The 26139-nt window shown below is 47.4% G+C and overlaps 1 protein-coding gene across 1 annotated transcript; it reads right to left on the bottom strand.

Annotated features, from left to right (window-relative positions):
- Positions 1 to 1745: 1745 nt before the first annotated feature.
- On the bottom strand, positions 1746 to 22048 carry OAS2 (2'-5'-oligoadenylate synthetase 2). The gene is made up of 10 exons (XM_043901683.1): positions 21807 to 22048; positions 19738 to 20014; positions 16027 to 16205; positions 14161 to 14396; positions 13521 to 13662; positions 10968 to 11138; positions 9222 to 9504; positions 7502 to 7692; positions 5412 to 5659; positions 1746 to 4359 (listed from the first exon to the last, which is right to left on the bottom strand). Exons 1-10 carry the CDS (start codon positions 21981 to 21983, stop codon positions 4188 to 4190), a joined length of 2076 nt encoding a protein of 691 aa, XP_043757618.1. The 5' UTR covers positions 21984 to 22048; the 3' UTR covers positions 1746 to 4187.
- Positions 22049 to 26139: the final 4091 nt, after the last annotated feature.

The following is a 26139-nucleotide window of genomic DNA, read 5'->3' as shown; positions in this document are numbered from 1 at the left end:
TTTCATCAGAGGTTGCAAAAGGGTAGTATTTCTAACTTGTACTTTCAACAAACATTACGTAGGATTTTCCACTTAAAAATTTTGTTTCTTTATCAGTCGTGGCCGTTTGTTTATCCTGAAATACAGTCTGTACGAGAAACTCTGGGTTTATTTCTTATTCATTGTTTTCTGAAAAAAAAAAAAAGGAGGGGAAGAAGGTACCCTAGGTACTTTCAGTGATGATCTGTGACTACATGTTTCTTTTTTTTTTTTAATTTAAAAAACTTTTAATTGTAGGAAAATTGCTTTACAATGTTGCGTTGGTTTCTGTCATACAATAAGCCAAGTCAGTGATAATTTTATATACATATATCCCCTCCCTCTTGAGCCTCCCTTCCCCCGTTCCATCCCCGCCTCTAGGTCATCACAGAGCACCAAGCTGAGCTCCCTATGTTATAAAACAACATCTCACTACCTGTTTTACACATGATAGAGTATATATGTTAACGCTACATTCGTCTCACTCTCTCCTTCCCCCGCTGTATCCACAAGTCTGTTCTCTACATCTGTGTCTCCATTCCTATCCGGCAAAGACATTCGTCAATACCATTTTTCTAGATTCCAAATATATGCATTATTATACAATGTTTGTTTTTCTCTAACTTCATTCTAGATTCATCCACCTCACTACAATTGATTCAGATTCATTCCTTTTTATGGCTGAGTAATATTCCATTATATATATACATATATATATATGTATGTATATATATATATATATATATATATATATAAAGTACCACATCTTCTTTATCCATTCATCTGGCAATGGGCATCTAGGTTGCTTCCCTATCTTGGCTACTGTGAAGAGTGCTGCAATGAACATTGGGATGACTGCATGGTTCTTGATCACTGAAACATTTCCTTTTCTTTGCTCTTAATGACCTTAAATATCTACTGAATGCTGAGAAAACTAAAATGGTCCCGCTGTGCCTCTCTGAAGGGCTTTGAGTTGCTCTTTATCTTTGCTGGTCTTCGTCCACTGTACACATATCACTTAGCGTGTGGTTATAAACTGCCCTTCATTCTTCTACAAGGAATTTGTTCTGGTTCATCTAAGTACATCATAAACCCTGTAAGAATGGGGCAATGTCTCACAGTTTCCTATCTATGGATCTAGGGCAAGTTCAGGTGTCTAGAGGTGTCTGGTCACTGGTAGACTGACCAGATGTGAACTTATACTGGTCATTCTTCCATTTCTCAACCTCAGGCCACAGCACTTTTCTTTGTCCTTATTCTGGGCCAGAATAGTGGTGCATTCCAACATCAGCTCACTGATACTAACCACGTGTCCTACAACAATTCAACTCAGTCTGACACTGCCTGGAGATGGTGTAGACCCTACAGGTTAAAGGGCAAAGTCCAAACAAGATTGTTCCCATCCCCTGGTGGCTCAGATGGTAAAGCGTCTGCCCACAACGAGGGAGACCTGGGTTTGATCCCTGGGTTAGGAAGATCCCCTGAAGAAGGAAATGGCAACCCATTCCAGTATTCTTGCCTGGAAAATCCCATGGGCAGAGGACCCTGGTAGGCTACAGTCCATGTGGTCTCAAAGAGTTGGACACAACGGAGCAACTTCACTTCCACATCCCAGCTGCAAGCGGGGTCCTTAGACAACTCTGACTTCTGCCTGACTTGGCTACAAATTCAAGGATTCCCAGGACCCCCCTTTCAGGTTCAATAATTCATAGAATGACTCAAAGAACTCAAGAAAGGGCTATTTTTACAATCACCATTCTATATAAAAGATACAAGTGAACAGCCAGATGAAGAGATATATAGGGGAGGAGGGTTGGCAGGATCCTGAGCACAGAAGCTGCCATCCCCCCATCTTTGTGATACATTCATATGCTCACCAGCCAACCAGGAAGCCTTGTTGTCCAGAGTTTTCATTAGGGTTTCATTACACAGTTGATTAAATCACTGGCCATGTGCTTCGCTTCAATCTCCAGCCCTCCTGTCCTCTTTGAAGGTTGGTAGTGGGTGGGGTTAAACGTTTCAACACTCATCACACTCTTGGCATTTCAGGCAAGGCCAATCCTTCGAAACTAAGGACCCACACCTCGTTAGCATAACACAGGGAGGGTTGGAAGGGGCTCCTCAGAATACAAAAGACAGCCCAAATCAGGAAGTTCCAAGGGTTTCTGAAGCCCTTTGCCAGAACTGGCGACAAAGACCAGATCTATTCTTGTTTTTCTGACAGGTGGTATATGAGGTAGTAATCAAACATTAAGTGGATATATGAGGTTAACACATTTAGACCTCCAAGTGTCTTGAAAGCCAAAGCCAGAGGGGAAAGCCTTTAGATTTGGCAAGAAGCAGCTCACAGATGTGGGGGAAAACGTAGGCTCAGAAGGAAATGTCAACAGTCATACATACGTAACACATGTACATGTCTATCTACATAAAACAACTGCTGATGTCTACCTAAATATCTGTCTATCTCAACAGTCACAATCCAAGCCTGTGGAGAGTGTGCAGTTGTAAGCAGAGCCCAGCTCACTCCTGGCTTAGGAGACCGTGAAGCGGCAGGGCCCCACGGGTCCTCTGTACAGACGGGAAGAGACGGGAGGCGGGCGGGGTGGAGGAGTATGAGAGCGAAAAGACAGAATCACAGGAACCGAGGGCCAGCAAAAGGGCTTCACTCTGGGAAGAGATCCCTCCTCTAAGACTTGAAGGAAAAGGAAGGAGTTCATCGGAAAAATACAGAATGGTTCACAAACATGGCGCACGTCAAGCTGGATGAGAGCAGATATGTTAATAACAGAGGTCACACACGGAACGAGATTTCAGCGAGGTGAGGTGAGACCTTATGGAGGGCGTGGAGGTGATGATTTCAAGAGGTTGGGAAGAGGTAATGGGGCCTGTCAAGGGAGGCATGTGTTACTCTTTTATACCATGAACTGATTCTTTAAAAGCTATTGCTTGATGGCCTCTAGAAGTTTCTCCCAGCATTACTAGTCCAGGAATCTAAGACTTCTGAGTAAGTGCATCTCATTGACCACAGAATACATCCCTGCTCCACAACTTCCTGGTGTCTTGCACTCTCTTGAAAGAAAGAAAGAAATATATGTGCAGGAATAAAACATATCCAAACCACTGGTGAAACGAGACAGGAAAAAGAAAGGAGGAAGTGTATCTGACAAGGTGACAATAACCAGGGACAATTTTGGGGTGCCTGTTGATGGAGAAACTGGTGGGAGAGCCAAGTATACCTGGTGGCAGCTATCTTGGAAGGAGGTGGAGCTTTGAACAGGTGTGGCAGGCACTCTTGGTTGGCTGACCCAACCCCCACCCATGGCTGTCTTCACCGCCCCCCTTTCTGGAGTCACTTTTAAGCTGCAAGCAATGCGAGACGACGGTTCCGGGTAAGGAAACCTAAGACTTTGCTGGATGAGGCTTCGAATAAGACACCCTGTGGGTAGGTGTCCTCCACCTTTCTGTTCCTCCAGCCTGATGGCAAACCCACCATCCAGAGGGGCAAGAGCTACTTCAGTGCCAGGAAGACTCAACTAGACAACTAAAGAGGTTGGAGCCAGAAGGAGCTAGGGATGAGCGTGCCCCAAGTGACACTCAGCCATCTCTGGAGACATTTTTCTTAAAAGAATTGATTTACTTATTTGGCTGTGACAGGTCTTTTGCATCGTGGCACATAGGCTTTCCAGCTGTGCTGCATGGGTTCCCGAGTGCGTGAGCTTAGTCGTCCTGCAGTACGTGGGGTCTTAGTTCCCCGAACAGGGATCAAACCCACGTGCCCTGCACCGCGAGGTAGATCCCTAGCAGGGAAGTCCCTGGAGACGTTTTCGGCTATTGCCCTTGGGGGTGGTGCGCCCGCATCTCCTGGGTAGGGAACCAGAGGCTGCCGCTTAATGCCTCACACTGCTCACACCATGAAGACCTATCCAGGCCCGAACACCAACTGTCATGGTGGAGACAATCTGCTCCCGGGGAAAGCCTGACGGAGCTGTTGAGTGACTCCTGGATTGCCTGCCTTAGGATTTCATCAAATGGGACCAAAAAAACCCAATCATTTAAGCGCCTGAGTTGGGCTATCTGTAATGTGTGGCCGAGTGAATCTCAGCTTCCTAGAGTAGAGGAAGCTCTTAGATGGAAGCCCATCCCAGGGTAATCTTCAGACGACACTTCCTTTAGAAGGATGATTCTGTGGGCACTTTCCATGGTTCTATGGAACATCCCAACTTATCTTTGAAGCAGAGAGAAAACAACCATTCAGTCGCTTCTTTCGCTAGAAGATGCCAACACCAACAGTTCCCTCCACCCACGTCGCCAGTAGGATCGGCTGGGTCCAAGATTATAGGCCTAAACGAGAGGTTAGGAGTCATTAGAGGCAAGCATTTTCAGAACCGGTGGCCACAGAATTAGGGGCCCATTCTCTTTTCCATGATAAAACAATGTGTCTTTCTAGCTTAGATGTCAGTCATTCCAATGTACTGAAACAGTTCGAAAGGATTCCCTAGAATTAAATCATATTGGTCAGAAAAGTTTTGAAAGCTATTCATTATTACGCACAGGAAGGCATGATATAAACATCTCCCCATGCTGGTGCAACTGAAGTATGATTTATCATTTAAGCAACTCTATTCCCCAGGTGGCTCAGTGATTAAAGAACCCGCCTGCTAACACAGGAGATGCAAGCTGGATCCCTGGGTTGGGAAGATCCCCTGGAGGAGGAAATGGCAACCTACTCCAGTATTCTTGCCTGAGCAATCTCATGGACAGAGGAGCCTGGTGGGCTACAGTCCATGGAGTTGTGAGGAGTCAGACAGGACTAATTGAGCACCCACTGTCAAGCTGGTCACACCCATGGCTGGCAAGCCACGGTATCTTTTTCTCTTTTTTTCCTCTCTTTCCTCCATTCTTCCTCAGTGTTCCTCTATTTTCTCTCTTCTCTTTTCTCTTGCTTCCCTTGTTTTGGTTCCCTGCTGCTGGTGCTGAGTGCATGCACTAAGATTCCTTCCTATTCTTGAGGAGAATGGTTTTGTAGGATGGAGATGGGAACCCAATCTAATACATAACCTGCAGGATCCTTCAGCAGTGAATAATAGCATTATTTCTGAGGGACACTCTTCCAGCTCTCACACCTTTTAGACCTGCCAATGAATCCCCGCTTTTCCTTGTGACCGAGAAAGATGAAAGCCGCTCAGGACCCAGTACCCTGGTCCTTCCCGCTCTGTTCCTCCTGGATGACATTTCCCCTGCTTCCCTGGAGATGGAGGGAGGTTCTGACGGTCAGCAGTTCCCTTCTCAGTTTCATATGAGGAATAATGAATCAGGGCCCCTGGGAGGTGAATTCTGGTCACCGAAATAGTGTTGGAGGGAATAAGGTTAAGAAACGGAGGGGTCTGGAGCACCTGGTTCTCTTCATCTGGTCCAGGAGGAAGTTCCTCAGAACTTGGCTCTCATTATTCAAACTGTAGTTGACCGTCCAGAAGATACAGAGATGCTGATATTGTTCGACCAACTTCAGGACCGTCAGGAAACCTTCAGCCAAGTCAAAATCCTGTTGTGCCCTGCTCCCCTTCTGCCAGGCATAGATGGTGAGCAGCTCCAAGGCATACTTGGGGGGCAGAGACCCCTTTTGCTTCAGTTTGCGTTCACACTGAGGGAAGAGCGGAAACATCAGCGATACTGGTTAAAGCAAGGAGGTGACACGCGCGTAGCAAGAAGGTACACACGAAGGATGCTGTGGCCACAGTGGGACAACCGCGTCATGAGACACAGCCTTGGGGGGACTGGTCTGCTGGGGGCCTGAGAAGGGCCAGTCTGCAGCTCAAAGGCAGCCACGAAGGCTTCTTTGTTGAACTTTGGCTTTATGTGCCTTCCCAGAGTTATAACATAGTCTTGTCCTGGATTTCGGTGGCTCAGACGGTAGCGAATCTGCCTGCAATGAGGGAGACCCGAGTTCCATCTCTGGGTCAGAAAGATCCCCTGGAGGAGGGCATGACAACCCACTCCAGTATTCTTGCCTGGGGAATCCCATGGACAGAGGAGCCTGGCAGGCTACAGTCCGTGGGGCCGCAAAGGATCAGACATGACTAAGCGACTAACACTTTCATCACTTCCTAAAGCCCTGCTCTGTGCTAATTATGTGGCCAGACATTCCACCTGCATCATTCATTCCTCATTCTCCAGTAGGCAGAGGTCACCGTGACGAAGTCATGGGGAAGCAAAGTCCTTTCTCAAGGTCACCCGGGAGCCCTGAGCGCTCTGAGCACCCCGGGGCTGGGTGTAGAGCTGGAAACCACAGAGTTCAGTCTTTTCCAGTTTCAGGAATCTGGACACAGAAAGGAAACGTCTCCCGAAAGAGCAGCTATCGTGTGGGGGCTCAGAAAATGCCCCCATGAGCTGATGGAAGTGAAGCAAGGTAAACCAGTACAGAAAATGCAGCCCCTGGTGCTGCCTGTCACTCCAACCTGCCTTCTGAGAGTAGCATCTGTGTGTGTTATGGGCACCCATCAGTAGGTAAGCCATGCTGGCGACTTGTAGGCATGCACATCCCAACTTCATCCTCCCTTCAGTTCCAGAATTCTTTGGGTGTCAGAGCAAAGGCAAAATAAACCACATGTAGCAGCTTTGGGGGTAGGAGGGGCTTACATCTGACCCAACTCAATGGGGTTAGTGATGCGAACACCGCAAAGACACTCAGGTTAAGAGCGGGAAGATTCCTTAATGTGGTTCGGTTCCCACCCAGCATGGGCAAGTGTGAGCACCTGGTAAGTGCTGGTTTCGTGGTCACAGAGTACTGATAAATATAAAGACCAGGACTTCGCTGGTGGTCCGGGGGTTAAGAATCCGCCTGCCACTGCAGAGGACTCGCATTCAGCCCCTGGTCTGGGAAGATCTCACATGCAGCGGGGCGACAGAGCCCCAACTACTACTGAAGCCTGCATGCCCAGAGCTGGTACCCCACCACAAGAGAAGCCACCGCAATGAGAAGCCCGCACACCGCAACTAGAGAGTAGCACCTGCTCGCTGCAACTAGAGAAAGCCCGCGTGCAGCCCACGCCCAGCGCGATCAAAAATCAACAGAGTAAGGGCTTCCCTGGTGGCTCAGTGGTAAAGAATCTGCCTGCCAGTGTAGGAGACACAAGTTTGATCCCTGGTCTGGCAAGACCCCACCTGTGGCGGGGCAACTGAGCCCAAGTCCCACAACTACCTAGCCTGCGCTCTAGAGCCCGGGAACCGCAACTTCTGAGCCCGCGTGCTGCAACTGCTGAAGCCCGCGCACCGACAGCCCGTGCTCCACAAGAGAAGCCACCGCCGTGAGCAGCCCGTGCATCACACTAGAGAGTAGCCCCCACGTGCCGCAATGAGAGAAAAGCCCAAGCGGCAACCAAGACCCAGTAAAGCCAAAAATAAATAAAAGCATTTTTTAAAATACAATAAATAAATAATTAAAAATAATAATAATGAGGTGGCTCTAGGACAAGAGCTGTCATACCCATTTGTACCAGTGCTTCACCAGGCGAATTAAATCCTTCAGTTTGGGGGGCAGGCGGCGAACAAAGTTGCGCTGTAGCTTCGTGAAACACGCAGAAAATTCTCCCCCCAGGGAAACATCAGAAGATTCATACAAACAGATGAGTTCATCATAGGTCCTGGGGCTGGGTGTGGAGCCAGACATCAGTTCACCTAGCATGGGCAAGAAATTTACATTATGCTATAGTCTCTCTAGACAGTAACAGATCTCAAAACACCGTCAATACAATTTAATTCTGGGAGATTACTTTGAACTCGATTAGTGTATGTAAACTACTGATGTCTAATATCTCCAGAGTAATGAGTTATTAAAAATTATATGGTTTATATGACTATAGATGGCATTATTAAAGTGTTATCTAGATCTGCACTGTCCTATAGGGTAGCCATCAGCCAAGATGGCTATTTGCATTCAAACTCATGAAAGGAAAATTGAAAAATTTAGTTCGTCAGTAGCACTAGCCACATTTTAATAGATACAGATACACATTAATAGACAGATTAATTATTAGACATCTATTAATAGATAAATAGATACACATTGAATAGCCACATCTCCATAGATAGAGAACACAGATATAGGACATTTTTGTTATTGCAGAAAGGCTTTCTGGACAGTGCTAACCTGAACTTTGGAAACTATGGCCCCCAGATGACATCTGGCCCCTTTCTTGTTTTTATAAATAAAGCTTTATTGGAACACAGTCATGCTCACTTATTAATGTATTGCCTATGACTGGTTTCAAGCTACAAAGGCAGAGTTGAGTAGTTGTGATAGATACATCATGGTCCTTAAAGCTGAAAATATTTGCTCTCTTATCTTTTATAGGGCTTCCCTGGTGGCTCAGATGGTAAAGAACCTGCCTGCAATGCAGGAGACCCAGGCTTGAAAAAGTTAGCTGGCCTCCACTCTATATACTGTCATTTCCTCTCTAAAGACACTAAGAACCATTCAGAAGGAAAGTACCAGAGTCTTCTTGATTTTGATTTGGAAAATGCCTGACATACCCTTGGTTTCTTTTAACACATCACTGTGTATCTGTCACTTACAAACTGAATTTCTAAAAAGGAAATTTTTGCCTATGATTGAAGGTGAACACCCAGATTTCCTGTTTTTGCCTCAGAATTTCTCCCAAAGTCTATTTTTAAAATTTCCTTCCCTAATACTTGAGGCATTTTATCTATAAATGTGTACTGAATTCCTGTGTACCTCATTCTCTGATCGACTCTGCGAGGGACACCGTGGGAACATATGATGCAGGTTCTGGCTGCTGCTATTGTTGTTGAGTCGCTAAGTCACGTCCAACTCTGTGACCCCATAGACTGCAGCCCACCAGGCTCCTCTGTCCATGGGATTCTCCAGGCAAGAGTACTGGAGTGGGTTGTCATTTCCTCCTCCAGGGGATCTTCCCAACCCAGGGATCGAACCTGCATCTCCTGCATTGGCAGGTGTATTCTTTACCACTGAACCACCAGGGAAGCTCTCTGGCCTTCATTGGGATATTTAAATGAGAATGAAAATGCACACAGGTGTAAGATGTTGGTGTCATTATGTCACCTGTTGGGGCACTGGACCCAAGACTGATGAGTAAGTTACGTGACTTTCCCTCTGCCCCGCCCCTGCCTCCATCACACCAGAATCCCTCTTCCTCTTTCAGAGGCTCAAATCTTGGGAGTCTTACCCAGGGCGTCAAATGCAGGCACCACATGAAAGTCAATGCTTTCGTTGAGGACTTTGGATTTCAGAGTGAAGCTCAGCACCCAGGGAGCCTTCCATTTTGAAATCTCAAACTTCACTTCAAAATCCTTCTGCTGCTGACAGGCTTCCAGCTGCTTATGGATTTCCCTGATGATGTTGCATCTCTCGTTTTTTGGGGAGGTGTAGCTTTTCAGCGAGTCTGCGAACACTACGAGGTTGGCATCGGAGCCAGTCTTCAGAGCCGTGCCTTTTGCAGTTGACCCCCACTAGGGAAGAAAGGCAAACCAAGATAGAGCATTTTGTAGAGCTTGAGCCCCTCGCCCCTGTGGGCTGGCACCCGTTGGGCTAATTGATAAGGCTGCCGGGGGTAGTCCCAAGTTTGTGTCTCCAATTAGGGCTAAGTCCTAAGCAGAGTGTTTCATTTTCCCAAGAAATAGAATCCTCTGATTCCAAAGGTGGTTTGTCTCACACTTTTTGATGTGTGAATTTACCCACAACAATGGATGGGTTAGTTTTAAATTACCTACTTCTCAAGTCAACGTCCTAAATACTTCTGGTAAAGACTGCATAGCTTTACAGACTCACGGACATAGAGAAGAAACTAGCGGTTACAGTAAGGGGAAGGGCAGGGGGAAGGGGCAATAGAGGTGGGGTGTAAGAGGTGTAAACTATTAGGAATACATACTGTACAACATAGGGAATAAAGCCACTATTTTATAATAACTATAAATGGAGGGTGCTCAGCCGCTCAGTCCTGTCTGCCTCTTTGCGACCCCATGGACTGTAGCCCGCCAGGCTCCTCTTTCTATGGAATTCTCCAGGCAAGAATATTGGAATGGGTTGTCATCTTCTCCTCCAGGAGATCTTCCCAACCCAGGGACTGAACATATATCTCCTGGGTTGCAGGTGGATTCTTTACCACGGAGCCACCATTTAAATTACATTATCTTAAACAATTCGAATCACTATATTATACACCTTGTGTGTGCTCAGTCAGTCGTGTCTGACTCTTTGCAACCCCATGGACTGCAGCCCACCAGGCTCCTCTATCCATGGGATTCTCCAGACAGAACACTGGAGTAGGTTGCCATCTCCTACTCCAGGGGATCTTTCCGGACCCAGGGATCAAACCTGAGTCTCTTGCATCTCCGGCATTGGCAGGTGGATTCTTTACCTCTGTGCCACCAGGGAAGCCCAACTGTATGCCTTATTGTGCCTTATATGATATAGTACAGTAACTACACTTGAAATCAATAAGTTTAAAAAGAGACCACAGTGAGAAAAAAGTATCTTCGACTAATAGTAAAAATCTAAAATTTTCCCACTACAAGTGATACACTACAAGCTAAGGATGGGCAGGGATGGCCAAGCAGCAATCCTTCACCTCTGTGTCAACCTTGGAGGTTAATGCAGAATCAGAAGTCTATCGTGAATGGGAATTCCCTGGTGGTCCAGCAGTTAGAACTCAATGCCGTAGGCCTGGGGTTCGATACCTGGTAAGGGAATAGAGATCCTTCGAGACACACCACGTGCCCCGCCCCAAAGTCTCTCATGAACAACTTAAGCAGTGCCTCCGCATCCCCCACTGAGAGCTGGGGTCTCAGGCGTTGATCTCCCCAGCTTCCCTCCCGCATCCTTTGCCCTCACATTTCCGGTGGTCACAACCCTTGCCGAGACCCAGGGACTGCTTAGTTCCCCGACAAGAGCAAAGAAAAAGGCCAGGGCTCACGTGGATAACTTGAATCTTTGTAGTTGAATGTCGAAAGCAATTTTCTTCAAGGAATGAACAGATGGTTTTAAGAGCCTTCTTGATCTGGTCTTGGAAAGTCTGGTCAGGCTGGAGAAAGTCCTCGATGAACTTATCTAGCAGATGGCCTGGGGTCAGGTAGAGTGGTGCGGGCTGTGGAAGGAGCCAGCTGTGAGATGCCCCCTGCCAGCCACCACCTCCCATCCCGCTTCCTCCCCCGCCTCCTCTGTTCCACCGACCCTTCCCTCCTGCTCTCCAACCTCCCACTGTACCTTTGTCATCTTGAGTTCTCATATCGACATACCCTGAGTTTCAGGTGGTAGCCAAGATCCGCCTGAAACAAAAGCTGCCCTCCTTGCTCCTCCTTACCCACAGGAGGGATCTGGCTCCTTCTCCCAAACAGGTTTGTGATGCCCCGGGCTCTGAATCACTCTCCAGTTTCCACTTTCTGTTCTGGCTTCGTCTGCCAATGGCCAGTACCTCCTATGAATAGCTACTCCTACTGCCGTGTTCCTTCCTTATTTTCCCACTCATTGTGGGTATTGTTGACTCCTTATGATCACACTCATTCCTTTTTTCAAGGTTCTATCAGACTCTGTTAAACACCCTGCGCCCAGGTGGACTGGTTTCCGGGCGCTGCTGTAACAAACCACCGTTCTGGAGACTAAGCACTTGAAATGAAAGTGTGGGCGGGGCCGGGCTCTCTCCAAAGGCTCCGGGAAGAATCCTTCCTCACATCTTCCAGCTTCTGGCAGTGCTGCCGTCTTCCTTGTCTCGTGGCGGCATCACACCTACCCCTGCCTCTGTTGTTATGTGACCTCGTCACCTCTGCGTCTGTCCCTGAGTGTCTTCTTATAAGACCCAGTCATTGGATTCAGAGCCCACGCTGATCCAGGGTGACCCCTTAACCAATGATACCTGCAAAGACCCTGCTTCCAAAGAAGGTCACATGCTGAGGATCTGGGGGGACGTGAATTTTCTGGGATACTATTCGACCCTTCACGGCAGGGGATGTTGTTCCCTCTAAGTGTGTCGAAGAGAGGGATGTCCTGGGCTCAGAGGGGCTGTGTGCTCATTCTGAAGGGGACAGTTCCCTGCTCTCGAATCAAATGGGGTCGTGGAGGGTGGGACCTGCTCACTCCCTCGCACCTGTGGTCGCTTCTGGAAGGAAACCATGCTCTGATGGGTAAAGGGGGTCTGACACCCGCCCAGAAGCGCGGTTCTCTCCTCTTCAGTAGAAAACGTCAGATGGGATGTGCACTGTGGACCACAGCTCAAGACACCTCACCCGAGCCTCTTCTCTTTGCTGTTCTGCTCAGGCCTCAGTCTGCAGAGGCAGTTTGCTTCTTGCTCGGGGGAGGGAAAACAGCGATACCCCTCCCCAATGTCCGCGTCCTGCTCTATGACTCTGCCTACCTTATGCAGCAGATGGGACTTTGCAGATATGATCAGACTTGTGTGGATCGATGTGCTTCTCCTTTGAGGGAGGGGAGAGGGGAAGTCAATACATCTGGCCGTGTCATTAGTTCCCATCTCCAGCCTCACTTCTCACTCTCACCCCCACCCCCATAGTGTGTGAAAGGAGCTCAGGGCCTGATCCAGCATCTGCTGGGGGGGCCACCACCCACGTCTCCTGGGCTCTGCTCCATTTCACCTGTCACCACCTTCTCACCTGCTTCCTCTCTTGCAGAAACTAACCTCTCGTCTGCAGATGCCCCTGTTCCTCTTTGTTCAGCTTTACACTTTACCATCATTTTAATGGGAGGGAAAGCCCCTAAGGGTGTGTGTACAGACTGAACTGTGTCCTCCTAAAAACTGCATTGAAGTCCCAACCTCTAGGCCCCATGCATGTGACCTTATTTGGAAATAGAGTCTTTGCAAAGAGGTAATCAAGTTAAGGGGCCGCCCCTGGTGGTGCAGTGGTCAAGAATCCGCCTGCTAATGCAGGAGGTGCAGGCTTGATCCTTGGGTGAGGAAGATCCCTTGGAGCTGGAAATGGCAACCCACTCCAGTATTCTTGCCCAGGAAATCCTGCGGACAGAGGAGCCTGGAGGACTGCAGTCTATGGAGTCACAAAAGTGAGCAAACAATGAAAAGAATCGAGTTAAGGTGAGGTCTTGCCTGTCGGCCCCTTATTCTGTATGACTGGTGTCCTTATAAGAAGAGCAGAGAGACAGAAACAGACAAGCATGGAGGGAAGACATTGTGAAGACACAAGAGAGGTTCGTGTGACAACGGAGGTAGGCACTGGAGTGATGCTGCCACAAGCCAGGGGTTTCTTGCAACCATGAGAAGCTGGAAGAGGCATGGAAGCACTCTTGCTTGGAGCCTTCAGAGGGAGCACGGTCCTGCTGATGCCTTGATCTTGGACTTCTAGTCCCCAGAACTGAGAAGGAATACACTTCTGTTGCTTTAAGCCACCAGTGCATGGTACTTTGTCACAGCAGCTCTGGGAAACCAACTTAGGGTGATCTTGGATAGGCTGTAGTCCAAGTGTCAGGCGGGCCCTGTCTGCAGCAGCACACCAGGTCTCACCGGAACATTCCAAGATGGTCCAGGTGACTCGTTCTGCCTGAGAGAATGCAACCGGTTTTGAGCTTCGTTTTTTAGCAGTGGCCAGTAGGTGTTATCTTTGCTCACATTATTGGTTGGGTCAGTTGGATCCAAGATTACCGGCCTATAAATTTCATTTGGTTAAAAAAAAAAATAATCAGTTGGGTTGCTTGTGGGAGAAGAAATCAGTTTAAGGGAAAGAGGGCTGGATTGGGCACCCAGGAATCTGTATTTTACCTCCTGCAGTTCCTCCCAATTGCTGAAGTGCTTTGTCTAAGATGTCTAGCCTCTCTGGTCTTGTTTACTCTGCTTCATAGACATGTTCCATTCATAAACTAATAAAACAGTCTCCTCTTTTTGCTGACCCGTCTCCTTAGCCCCTTCTTTCTATGAGGGGAAGTGCTTGCTTTGAGGACAAAAGGTGACAATGGTTTAGAATGTGAGGAATGCTGAAGCATTCCTCTTTCAGACAGACCTCTCTTTGCCTCCCTAACCACTGCAGCTGGTGTTCTTTTGACAGATCCCCTGGCTGGGGAAAGTGGGGATGGACCCTCATTCTAAGGGGGCACAGCCTGGCATGCAGATAAAGAGGGAAGGAGACATGGAATGGGAAGCTTGGTACCTCGGGGCTTGGAGCTGGCTCAGCAGGATGTTGCGGATGGTCTCATCTCCAAAGTTGTAGTTGACCGTCCAATAGACACATAGCTGCTCCTGCTTCTCGATGAGCCCCAGAACAGTCCTGACACCTTCAGCCATATCAAAGTCCTCCACTCCACAGCCCTGTTCCCAGGCATAGACTGTAAGCAGCTCCAGTGCATACAGAGGCAGCAGGGAGGAATTGTTCAGCTTTTCCTGGCACTGTGAGAGGAGAGAAGGCTGGCGGGTAACTCGGGACCCGTGCCAGGGGTCTGAAAGCAAGAAACTAGAAGTCTATAGGAAGTCGCCATCCCCTGCTAGTGATCGAAATGATATGTGGCTAAAATTCCATAGACTGACAATAGCAAGTGTTGGCAAGAATGTGCAGCACCTGAAACTATCATACACAGCTGATGGGAGTGTGAACTGGTACAAGCATTTCGGAATGCTATTCAGCTATATTTACTAAAGTTAAATTTATATCTATATAGTCCATATATTTATTCATATATGCCATGTGTATATGTATACACATATACATACATATTCATATATGTAGCTAAGTCGCTTCAGTCATGTCTGACTCTTTGCGACCCCATGGACTGTAGCCCACCAGGCTCCTCTGTCCATGGGGATTCTCCAGGCAAGCATACTGGAGTGGGTCGCCATGCCCTCCTCATTCATATATATATATATAATATATAAATATATATTACATATATAAGGTATGTGGACTTCCCAGGGGAGCAGTAATAAAAGGTTCCACCCCACCTGCCAATGCAGGAGAAGGAGGAGAAATGGGTTGATCTCTGAGTCAGGAAGATTCCCTGGAGGAAGAAATGGTACCCCACTCCAGTATTCTTGCCTGGGAAATCCCATGGACAGAGTAGCCTGGTGGGCTACAGCCCATGGGGTCACAAAGAGTCAGATACAACTGAGCAACTGAGCATGCATGCGCGTGCACACACACACACACACACACACACACACACACACAGTATACCTTATAGCACAGAAGTTTCACTCCTGCATTTTTACCCAAGAGGAACTGACTGCTTAAAGTCACCAGAAAAAAAAGACTTGTGGGGGAATATCCACTGTAGCCTCATTCGTGATAGCCCCAATTTGGGAGTGACCCACATGTCCCTTAGCAGTGGAATGCAGCCGAGTACAGTGTATCAATGCAATGGAATAGTATCAGACAATGAAGAACCATTACTCCCTGCAACAACAGGGAAAAACCTCTCAGGCCTAACACTGAGCAAAAGTACGTTTAGTATGATTCCACTGCCACCGAGTTTAAAGACAAAACTAATCTGTGGCGACAGATGTTAGGACAGAGGTTTGTTTGGGAGCAGTACGGACTGGGGTGCAGGAAATGTGCCCTATTTCGATCTGAGGATTGCCTAAAAGGATACAGGAATGCACTGAACTGCATTCCTTTGCGTGTTGGGGGGGCACATGGGGTCTTACTTCCCCTACCAGGGTTCGAACCCGCACCCCCTGCATTGGAATGGTGGTATCTTAACCCCTGGGCCACCAGTAAAGTCCTGAGCTGTATTCTTGAACGTGAACATGTCAGTCACTCAGTCATGTCCAACTCTTTGTGACCCTGTGGACTGCAGACCACCAGGCTCCTCTGTCCATGGGCTTCTCCAGCCGAGAATACCAGAGTGGGTTTCCTCCTCCAGGGGATCTTCCTGACCCAGCGTCTCCTGCATTGCAGGCAGCTTCTTTACTGTCTGTGCCACCATTCTTAACGATGTTGTATTGACACTTCACCCAGGATGAATCATCTCAGTCAAAGGGAAACAGATGACAGATTGCAATAGACACACAATTTGAAATTCACCTTTTGACACCAGTACTTTACCAAGAGGATCAAATCCTTTAGTTTGCTGGGATAGCTGCTAAAAAACTTCTCCTGGAGTTCAGTGAAGCAGACTGAGAACACACCGGGCCTGGCTTTCAGCATATCCAAGGATCTTTTGAGTTCCCGATAGCTCCAGAGGCTGGGCTTCTCACTTAAGCCTGGTGTGAAAGAGAAGCAGAACGTCTGATTTTCAGGGAGCCTGGCCTTGGAGAGCCCACAAAGAAGGCTGGATGCGGCTAGGTAGCACACGTTCACCGCTTCATCTGTAAGAGGATGGGGTATTTGCATAAAAGGTGAGGGGTGGTCTGTCCTGCTAGATAATAAAATGTAGTTAGGCTAATATTTAGTAAAGAATGTAATTTAAAAATTCCCCTGTAGTTTCCTTTTCTCAGAAATGAAATGTCAGTCGCTCAGTCGTGACCAACCATCTGAGCCACCGGGGAAGCCCTACTTTTCTCAGAAAGCAACCACTGTTGTATCCTCTAAGGAAAAAAAAAAAGAGAGAGATTCAAGTTTGGAATGTGTCGCTCTGCCGCCATCTCGTGGAAACTTCTGGATACTTGATGTGAGGAAGACCTGGTCTTTCGTTCTCACATCATCCTTGCATGACGGGGTGAAGCCAACAGAGGGCGCTCTGGCCTTATCTCCAGCCACTGTGCTCTGAATCAGAGGAGAGAACATAGGATTTCCTACGAATTCTGAGTCACAGTTATTGTTTCGTCTAGGGAAAAAAAAGAGAGATTCAAGTTTGGAATGTGTAACTCTGCCGCCGTCTCGTGGCAGCTCCTGGATACTACATGTGAGGAAGACCTGGTCTTTCCGTTCTTACATCATCCTTGCATGACGGGGAGAAGCCAGCAGAGGGCGCTCTGGCCTTATCTCCAACTGCCCTGCTGTGAACCAGAGGAGTTCAATTCAGTTCAGTCGCTTAGGCCTGTCCGACTCTTTGCGACCCCATGAACCGCAGCACGCCAGGCCCCCCTATCCATCACCAACTCCCGGAGTCTACCCAAACTCATGTCCATTGAGTCGGTGATGCCATCCAACCATCTTATCCTCTGTTGTCCCCTTCTCCTCCTGCCCTCAATCTTTCCCAGCATCAGGGTTTTTTCAAATGAGTCAGCTCTTCGCATCAGGTGGCCAAAGTATTGGAGTTTCAACTTCAACATCAGTCCTTCCAATGAACACCCAGGACTGATCTCCTTTAGGATGGACTGGTTGGATCTCCTTGCAGCCCAAGGGACTCTCAAGAGTCTTCTCCAACACCACAGTTCAAAAGCATCAGTTCTTCTGCACTCAGCTTTCTTTATAGTCCAACTCTCACATCCATACATGACCGTTGGAAAAACCATAGCCTTGACTAGATGGACTTTTGTTGACAAAGTAATGTCTCTGCTTTTTAATATGCTGTTTAGGTTGGTCATAACTTCCATTCTAAGGAATAAGTGTCTTTTAATTTCATGGCTGCAATCACCATCTGCAGTGATTCTGGAGCCCCCCAAAAACAAAGGCAGCCACTGTTGCCACTGTTTCCCCACCTACTTGCCATGAACCAGAGGAGAGAACATAGGATATCCTACGAATTCTGAGTCACACTGTCTCTTCACCTTGTCTCCAGCCCTCCTGCTAAAATGGAGCTGGACACTATGGTCCTTGCCTCCTCCCACCCCCACCATGTTCTCTGTCTGCCTTTTGCCTGTGGAAAACTTTAGTCAAAGGATAAGTGTAACCAGAGAGAAGAGAACATGCAGAAATAAAGGAAAAGAGTCAAAGGAGACCAAATAATAATAATGTAGTCATTAAACATAATTGAGCTACAGTCCATGGGGTGGCAAAGATTCAGACTTAACTAAACGACTAACTCAACATTAAGCTTAGCTAAGGACCTTTGGGAGTTTCCTTCTCAAGGATTATAGATAACATTCTGAGCCATATCTGTGAGCTGTCATATAGATACTAAAACTCCAGGCGGAAGAACTTAACTTGACCAGACTATACCCATGACATGAGCTGCCACAGTTCTGAGAATGGACCCCAAAGCAAATGGAAATAAACCGACCCTGGAACTGAAGATAAACTGCACCTAAAACCATTGAGATGATGCTGGTCAGATCACTGATGACCAATTTGAAGATGACTGTCAGAGCTGACTGTACTTTTTCTTCATGTAGCGCCCTCCCTTGGTCTATAAGAGCTTGTCTCCACTATCAGCGGGAGGAGTCAACCTTTGGACAGATGTCTGCCCTCCCCCAAAGTTGCTGGCATTTGAAATAAAGCTAACTTTCTTTTCCATCAGCTTGGCCTATTTATTGACTTTTGGACGGTGAGCAGTTGGACCCACACACCTTTCAGTAACACTGAGTCAGGCATGTATTCTCAATTCTTACTGTCCGAAAGGCCCTGGAAGTTAGCTTTTTCTAGCTTTGATCTTACAGTTGGACACAGGTGAGTTAGTAGGAGGATCAGGGTGAGAATTCCCCAGGCCGCCTAACTCACAAACTGCTGCATTTTTTCCTCTGAACTAGGTCACCTTTCTGTGAATGTGAGTCATCAGGTTTTGTGTGTGTGTGTGTCCACCTTGAAGGCACCAGGCCTGACACTTAAAAGACTCTGGCTTTTATTCTATTTCTGCCAGTAACTGGGTGTGTGGCCCTGGATACAGTCATTTCTTTCTGATTCCATTTGTTTAATGAGGGGTTGGATGTCAACACTGATATTTAAGTTTATGATAATCTATGTACCTAATGCTTGAGACTAAGCTGTGACTATGGTGAGTCTTTTTTTTTTTTTTTGGAACGAAAGGTCCGAGGGTTTTTTTTTTTTTTTTTTTGATATGGTGAGTCTTATTCACTCAGTCAACCAACCATCCATCCATCCAGTCAACCATCCTTTCATCCATTCTCCCAGTCAACCGTCCATTCCTCCATCCAGTCAACCATCCTTCCATCCAACCACGGATCCATTCAAACAGTTGCCCATGGAAGAGCCTTGCCTTGATGTTGACCTCATTAGAGGGCAACTCCAGGCCTGCTCTAGCTGAACTTTTCTCAGATGTTTTCCCCATTCTCTACCTCTAACCAACGTTTATTCTAGTTTACATCTTCACTATGGTCCGCAGAAGAGCAGCAACCACCATGAAGCTGGTTGGAAATATAGAATTCTGGACCCCAATCTCTTGAAGCAGAACCATCATTTTAACAAGTTTCTCAGGGGATTTGTGTGCATATCACAGTTTGAGGAACTCTACTGTAGGTTTCAGAGTCTAGAACATTTCCTCCAAAGTCAGTTAGGAGTTAAAGGAGAGGTTCTAAAGAACAGAGTAAGCTCAAGGTAGGAGGAGTCTTCTCTGGTGGCTGAAACAGTAAAGAATCTGCCTGCTCTGCAGGAGATGAGGGTCTGATCCCTGGCTGGAGAAGATCCCTTGGAGAAGGGCATGGCAACCCACTCCAGTGTTCTTGCCTGGAGAATTCCATGGACAGAGGAGCCTGGCAGGTTACAGTCCATGGGGTCACAAAGAGTAGGACACAACTGAGCGATTAACACTTTCACTTTCTTTTCGATTCTAGTGGTATTTATTCCATCCCCACGCTACTCACCACCTCTTTCACTGGCTTTGTTCTCTTGACAAGCCCTTCCAGACCCACACCTCCAACCCTCCCCACCACCCTGCACACACCCAGGAGGGCTCACCCAGAGCATTGAAGGCAGGCAGCACGTTGAAAGTGATGCTCTGCTGTTTTGTGGAAAGCTGGACAGTGACCCTGGAGCTCCTATTGGTATTCTGGAGCTCCATCTTGGCTGCCAGATTCAGCGTGCACTCACAATGTTTCATCTGTGCCCAGATTTCCCCGAGAAGTTCATATTGTCTTTTTTCCTGGTCCTGGAATTGCTCAAGGTCCCCGAAGAAGACGACCAGGGTACCATCGGAGTTGCCTCTCAAGACCGTTCTCCGGCCATAGGAGCCACCCTACCAGCAACAGAGAAGCAGATGTGAAAGTCTGAACCCTCTGAGGTCACTGGGCACCCCAACAGGCAGACGTATCTCTCAACTGGAGCAGAAGTCCCACATGTCACCGTCATCTAAGAGTTGAGTTGGCGGGTGGTCATCTCTCCACCCAGAGAGCTGAATCAGGGCACCCACAGCAACACTTTCCCTACGAGCCCCGGACAGAAGGCCACTTGGATGACCATCAGCAGTAGAGCAGACAAGAGTGGTGTGCCCACACAAGGGAATACATGGCAACAACGCAATGAGAAAACAACAGCTGCACACAACAACGTACGTTTCATCAACCGGTGGGTCAGAAACAAAGCCCGCACATTAACGCCACACCGTGCATGACGTCTTTTAGACAGGGAGACCAACCTGCTCAGTCTTAGCCCCGAGACGTCCATGTCCCAGAAAACCCTTCAGTCGCAGACAAACCTGAAAGGTTGGTCACTCTACACAAAGTTTAAAAATAGGCAAAACTAATCTATGCTGTTTGAAGTCAGGAGCATGGTTGGCTGGGGTTGAGGGTAATGACTAGACAAGGGGCCCAGGGACTCTTGGGTGGGGGCTGGGAAACTTTTATTTCTTGATCTGGGCATAGGTCACACATGTATGTTGTCTGCAGCAATCCAGCAAGCTGTACTGTACACATATGTGCACTTGTACATATTATTTTAATGAGAAAAAAGTTAACAATATTGAGAGGTAGGATTGCACAGTGGTTAAGGGTGCATGCTCCCAAACACATTGTCGCCATTGTTTAGTTGCTCAGTCGTGTCCAATTCCGCGACCCCATGCACCAGGCTCCTCTGTCCATGGGATTTCCCAGGCAAGCATACTGGAGTGGGTTGCCATTCCCTTCTCCAGGGGACCTTCCTGACCCAGGGATCGAACCCAGGTCTCCTGCCCTGCCGTGTGGACTCTTTACCATGGAGCCACCAGCGGGGCCCTCCCAAATGGGTTACCAGAGCTTAAAATCCCGGGTCGAATGCCAACGAATAATAACTTCCCCAAGCTTCATTTTCCTTATCTGGGCCAAGAGAGGAGACACCACGTGCCTATGTGTCTATTCCTAGGGCTAGTGGGTGTGTAAAAGGGCAGAGGCCAGGAAGCACGTGACTGCAGAGAAGTGCAATTCCCGTGCTGGAGAGCGTGAGGGTGGGGTTGGGCAAACGTGATCCCCTCCCCACCCTAGGGTCCTGGCACCTTCCCAGCATCATCTCTTCCTCAAAATTCCAGAATCTTCAGCCTCCACCCTAGGGTTTGTGCCAGAGCACCAAACATGTCTTCACTGATGAGGCCTCCCACCTCCTTGGAGTTGAGAAATCACAGAACATCCTTGAATAGTTTTACTGAACTCTTGTAGGCTCAGTTTACTTGTCTGTAAGACGGGGAGGATAAAAATGATACAAGTAACCACAGCTAATTTACTGCTGTAGCTTTGTACCAAGCTCTTGCCAGAGCATCATGCGTTTAAGCCTCTTAACTCTTGGCACTGAGTAATATTCCCCTCCCATTTTACACGTTCAGACACTGGGGCACAGAGAGGTTAAGCAACCTACCTCAGGTCACACAGCAGCAAGGGGCAGAATCAGCGCTCCCCCCGCCTGTACCCCTGAACTCTACACCTGTTCCATCAGGTCACCCCAGTGTGGGCTCAGACAAGGTGATGTCTTGCGCGCCCAGAGCCCAGAACACAGCGGGTGCTCAGTGCCAAGTCTCTCCTCCTCCCGGGTCCCAGAAGCACTGAGCCCAGCCATCTACTCACTTTGGCCACCCCTGTCACGGTGAGGGACTGGCAGGGTCTCTGCAGGACCGCACAGATGGTGTCCACTGACTGGTCGATGTCCTTCTGACAGTCTTCGGAGGGCCTCAGGTAGTTCTGGATAAACTCCTCCAGTTTCTCAGAAGGCTGCTCATAGACGCGGGACTTCCAGCTGCCCATGGCTCTGACTGGCTGCTGAGATGACAGCTGGAGGCAGAGCGGGAGGCTGAGGAGAATAAGGAACTTCTGTGTGCAGGGGGAGGAGAGGGGAGAAAATCGAAACTTACACCAGGGGAAAAGGAAACTCACAGAGTTTTCCGGCCCAATCCAGGCTTCAATCCAGGCCTCGCCCCCAGCCTTTCCGCTGCTCTCAAGGGAGGCTTGTAGTTAAAAACATGGCCCCTTGAGCTGGATTATGAGGGCTTGATATGGGTTATGTCTGTGTCTTTGAGCACACTGCCAGCCCTTTTTGTGCCTTGATTTCCCCATCTGTAAAATGGGGGTAACAGTGGTACCTATCTCACAGGCTTAATACAAAGATTAAAATACTTGCAAAGTGCTTAGAACAGGACCTAGTACATGGCTAGTGCTGTAAAGTGTTTGCAAAGCAAATAATTTCATAGGGGGCCAGAGGTCATCTTTTTATATATATATAATTGAAGTATAGCTGATTTAAAATATTGTGTTAGTTTTCAGGAGTATAGCAAACTGATTCAGTTATATTTACATCTAAATATGTAATATATATATACAATGTAAAAAATTATTTTCCCAGAGGTCATCTTTTGAGGCTCTTTCCCCTTCTCCCTGTTCCCAATGGCTTGGGAATTCAGAGTTGATGAGAACAGTGAGGAGAAGAGACCAGAGAGGGCCCTGACTTGTTTAGGGACACACAGCAAGGCAACAGCTGAGCCACTCGGGTTTCAGTTCTGCCCCTGAACAAACACAGGTCCCCAGAGGCCTGCTCCTGTGGGCCCAGTCCCTCAGCACACACATGACCACCTGGCAGGTTTCATCGGGCATTGAGCCACACCCAGCAAGGAAAGAAAACATGCCCAGTAGCACACAGGCCAGAGAGGAGACAGACGTGCAACTCTTGTGTCCAGAACCATGAGAACGAAACTCCTGGGCAGCTCCCACTGGCTTCCTCTGTAACACAGAAGGCAAACATCTCCAAGGGGGACAGGAACAGACAGACCCCTTTCTCTGCTGTGATGATTACTTTTATTATTATTATCTTTTAAATGGTATTTATTTATTTGTAGTTTTTGGCTGTGCTGGGTCTTCATTGCTGTCAGCGGGCGTTTTCTAGTTGCGGCGAGTGGACACTACTCTCCAGTTGTGGTACATGGGCTTCTTATTACCTTGAATTCTCTTGTTGCAGAGTTCGGGCTCCAGGGTATGCAGGCTCGGTAGTTGTGGAACATAGGGCTTAGTTGTTCTGTGGCATGTGGGATCTTCACAGACCAGGGATTGAACTTCTGTCCTCTGCATTGGCAGGCAGATTCTTAACCACTGGACCACCAGGAAAGTCCTGTGATGATTAGTTTTGTATGTCAACTTGACTATGATCATGGTACTCAGATATTTGGTCAAACATTCTTCTAGAATTTTTTTTTTTTTTTTAGTATATTTTTAAGATGAGATCAACATTGTAAACTTTGGGGAAAGCAGATTATTCACTATAATGTGGGTGGGCCTCATCCAATCAGGTGAAGGGATGAAAAGGAAACGGTCTGCTCTCTCCCTGAGGAGGAGGCAATTCCACAAGCAGATGCTTCTTTGGGTTTCCAGGTATCCTGGCCACCCTACCCTGCAGAATTTGGACTCACTGGCCCCTGCAGCCAATTCCTTAAAACAAATTTTTCTCTAAATCTAGATTTATAAAACCAATTTGTTCTATTAACCTCAAAAGTAAAGCAACCACTGTTTTACCAGCAAAATGGGTTTATTTGGGAACAGCGAAGAATTTCAATTTTGGACAATCAGGCAATAGCAAAAAGCCATAGGCAAGTTCAGCCAACAAAGAAGAGGAATATTACTTTATAGAGAAAAAGAGGAAGTTAGGAGGAGTTGTTTGAACATGTGTCCGTTGGAGGAAAGAAAGAATTCAGGGTGATGATGGGTTCTCATTGGCTCAGTTGCCAGGGGAGTTGGCTTCCTCCAGGAGAGATGCAATGTATATCTTTCCTGTCCTGGCCTGTCATTGACGATTTTTCCCTGTTGATCATTCTTCCTGTTAGGGGTGTGTTAATTAACTTGCCTTTCCTGGGATTGACCTCAGAGGTATTTGAGGTGTGAGAGCTCCCTCTCTGGTCTTCTAACTCCATAAGGTTTCCGTTTGTGAGTTCATTTTCACTGTTTGGTTTCTCTGGAGAAACTTGATGATTGCTCCTGTCCATAAAGGGCCCTTCCTTGCCCTTATCCGACTTCTAAAACACCTAGAGGTAGGCTGGGCTTAGGCTTCTTTTCTAAATGAAAATATAGAGGCTCAGAGAGCTGAAAAATATTTGTCCGAGGTCATAACAGCTTATAAGTTATCTGGCTAGCTTCTAACTACCTGCTTTCTAAAGTCTGTGCGTTTTTTATTTAAAAAAATATTTTATTTTGAAATCATCTGAAACACAAAGAACTCTCTCATATTCTTGATCCTGAATATTTCACCATATTTGCTTCTCATTCTCTGTGTACATTGTATTATCAGTACTGAGTCATGTGAGTTGTATCTTTCCTGTCCTGGCCTGTCATTGACGATTTTTTCCTGTTGATCGTTCTTCCTGTTGGGGGTGTGTCTTTTCTAAATGAAAATATAGAGGCTCAGAGAGCTGAAAAATATTTGTCCGAGGTCATACAGCTTGTAAGTTATCTGGCTAGCTTCTAACTACCTGCTTTCTAAAGTCTGTGCGTTTTTTATTTAAAAAAATATTTTATTTTGAAATCATCTGAAACACAAAGAACTCTCTCATATTCTTGATCCTGAATATTTCACCATATTTGCTCCTCATTCTCTGTGTACATTGTATTATCAGTACTGAGTCATGTGAGTTGTATGTTGCAGGTATTATGTCTCTTTACTCTTAAAAAAAAAAATATATATATATATATATGTATATAAACTTCGTTTTTCAGAGTGGTTTTAGGATCCCAGAAAAACTGGGCAGAAGCCAAGAGATTTCTTATATACCCCACTGCCACCACCCCACCACCCCACCACCCCACCACCCCACCACCCCACCACCCCACCACAACCACCATCACGCCAGCCTTCTCCCACCCCCAACAACATTCTGCAGTGGTGTTTGAGCTGAGCCCCAAAGAATTGATGCTTTTGAACTGTGGTGCTAGAGAAGACACTTGAGAGTCCCTTGGATTCCCAAGGATGTCAAACCAGTCCATCCTAAAGGAAAACAGTCTTGAATATTCTTTGAAAGGACTGATGCTAAAGCTGAAGCTCCAATACTCTGGCCACCTAATGCAAAGAACTGACTCATTGGAAAAGACCCTAATGTTGGGAAAGACTGCGAAGGCAGGAGGAGAAGGGGATGACAGAAGATGAGATGGTTGGATGGCATCACCTACTCGATGGACATGAATTTGAGCAAGCTCCAGGAGTTGATGAAGGACAGGGAAGCCTGGTTTGCTGCAGTCCATGGGGTCGCCAAGAGTCGGACACGACTGAGCGACTGGACTGAACTGATTTGAGAGGTGAGAGCGCCCCCTTCTGGTCTCCTGGTTTCACTTAAAACGGGGTTTCCCGTTTCCAAGTTCAGTTTCAGTTTCACATCAGTATCCCCTAGCAGGGTGGGACGCTTGTTAACAACCGGGTAACCCACAAGGACACATCATAACCCCCCAGACTCCTTTAAGTTCAGTTCAGTTCAGTTGCTCAGTCGTGTCCGACTCTTTGCGACCCCATGAATCGCTGCACGCCAGGCCTCCAGGTCCATCACCAACTCCCGGAGTCTACCCAAACCCATGCCCATCCAATCGGTGATGCCATCCAGCCATCTCATCCTCTGACGTCCCCTTCTCCTCCTGCCCCCAATCCCTCCCAGCATCAGGGTCTTTTCCAATGAGTCAACTCTTCGCATGAGGTGGCCAAAGTATTGGAGTTTCAGCTTCAGCATCAGTCCTTCCAATGAACACCCTGGACTGATCTCCTTTAGGATGGACTGGTTGGATCTCCTTGCAGTCCAAGGGACTCTCAAGAGTCTTCTCCAACACCACAGTTCAAAAGCATCAATTCTTTGATGCTCAGCTTTCTTCACAGTCCAGCTCTCACATTCATACATGACCACTGGAAAAACCATAGCCTCGACCAGGCAGACTCCTTTAC

Source organism: Cervus elaphus, chromosome 5 (assembly GCF_910594005.1).
Source record: "Cervus elaphus chromosome 5, mCerEla1.1, whole genome shotgun sequence".
Lineage (NCBI taxonomy): Eukaryota > Metazoa > Chordata > Mammalia > Artiodactyla > Cervidae > Cervus > Cervus elaphus.
The sequence above is the reverse complement of the archived record's forward strand: the minus strand, read 5'-3'. Positions and strand labels throughout refer to the sequence as shown.

What these genes read in the sequence shown, in the direction of transcription:
- OAS2 (XM_043901683.1), bottom strand. Translation starts at nt 21,983, where the DNA reads ATGGGCAGCTGGAAGTCCCGCGTCTATGAGCAGCCTTCTGAGAAACTG. An exon ending in TAAAGTACTGGTGTCAAAAG is followed by an intron (nt 14,397 to 16,026) that starts GTGAATTTCAAA and finishes CTCCTCTCACAG; the next exon opens with TGCCAGGAAAAGCTGAACAA. An exon ending in GCCTGCATTTGACGCCCTGG is followed by an intron (nt 7,693 to 9,221) that starts GTAAGACTCCCA and finishes TGCCCATGCTAG; the next exon opens with GTGAACTGATGTCTGGCTCC.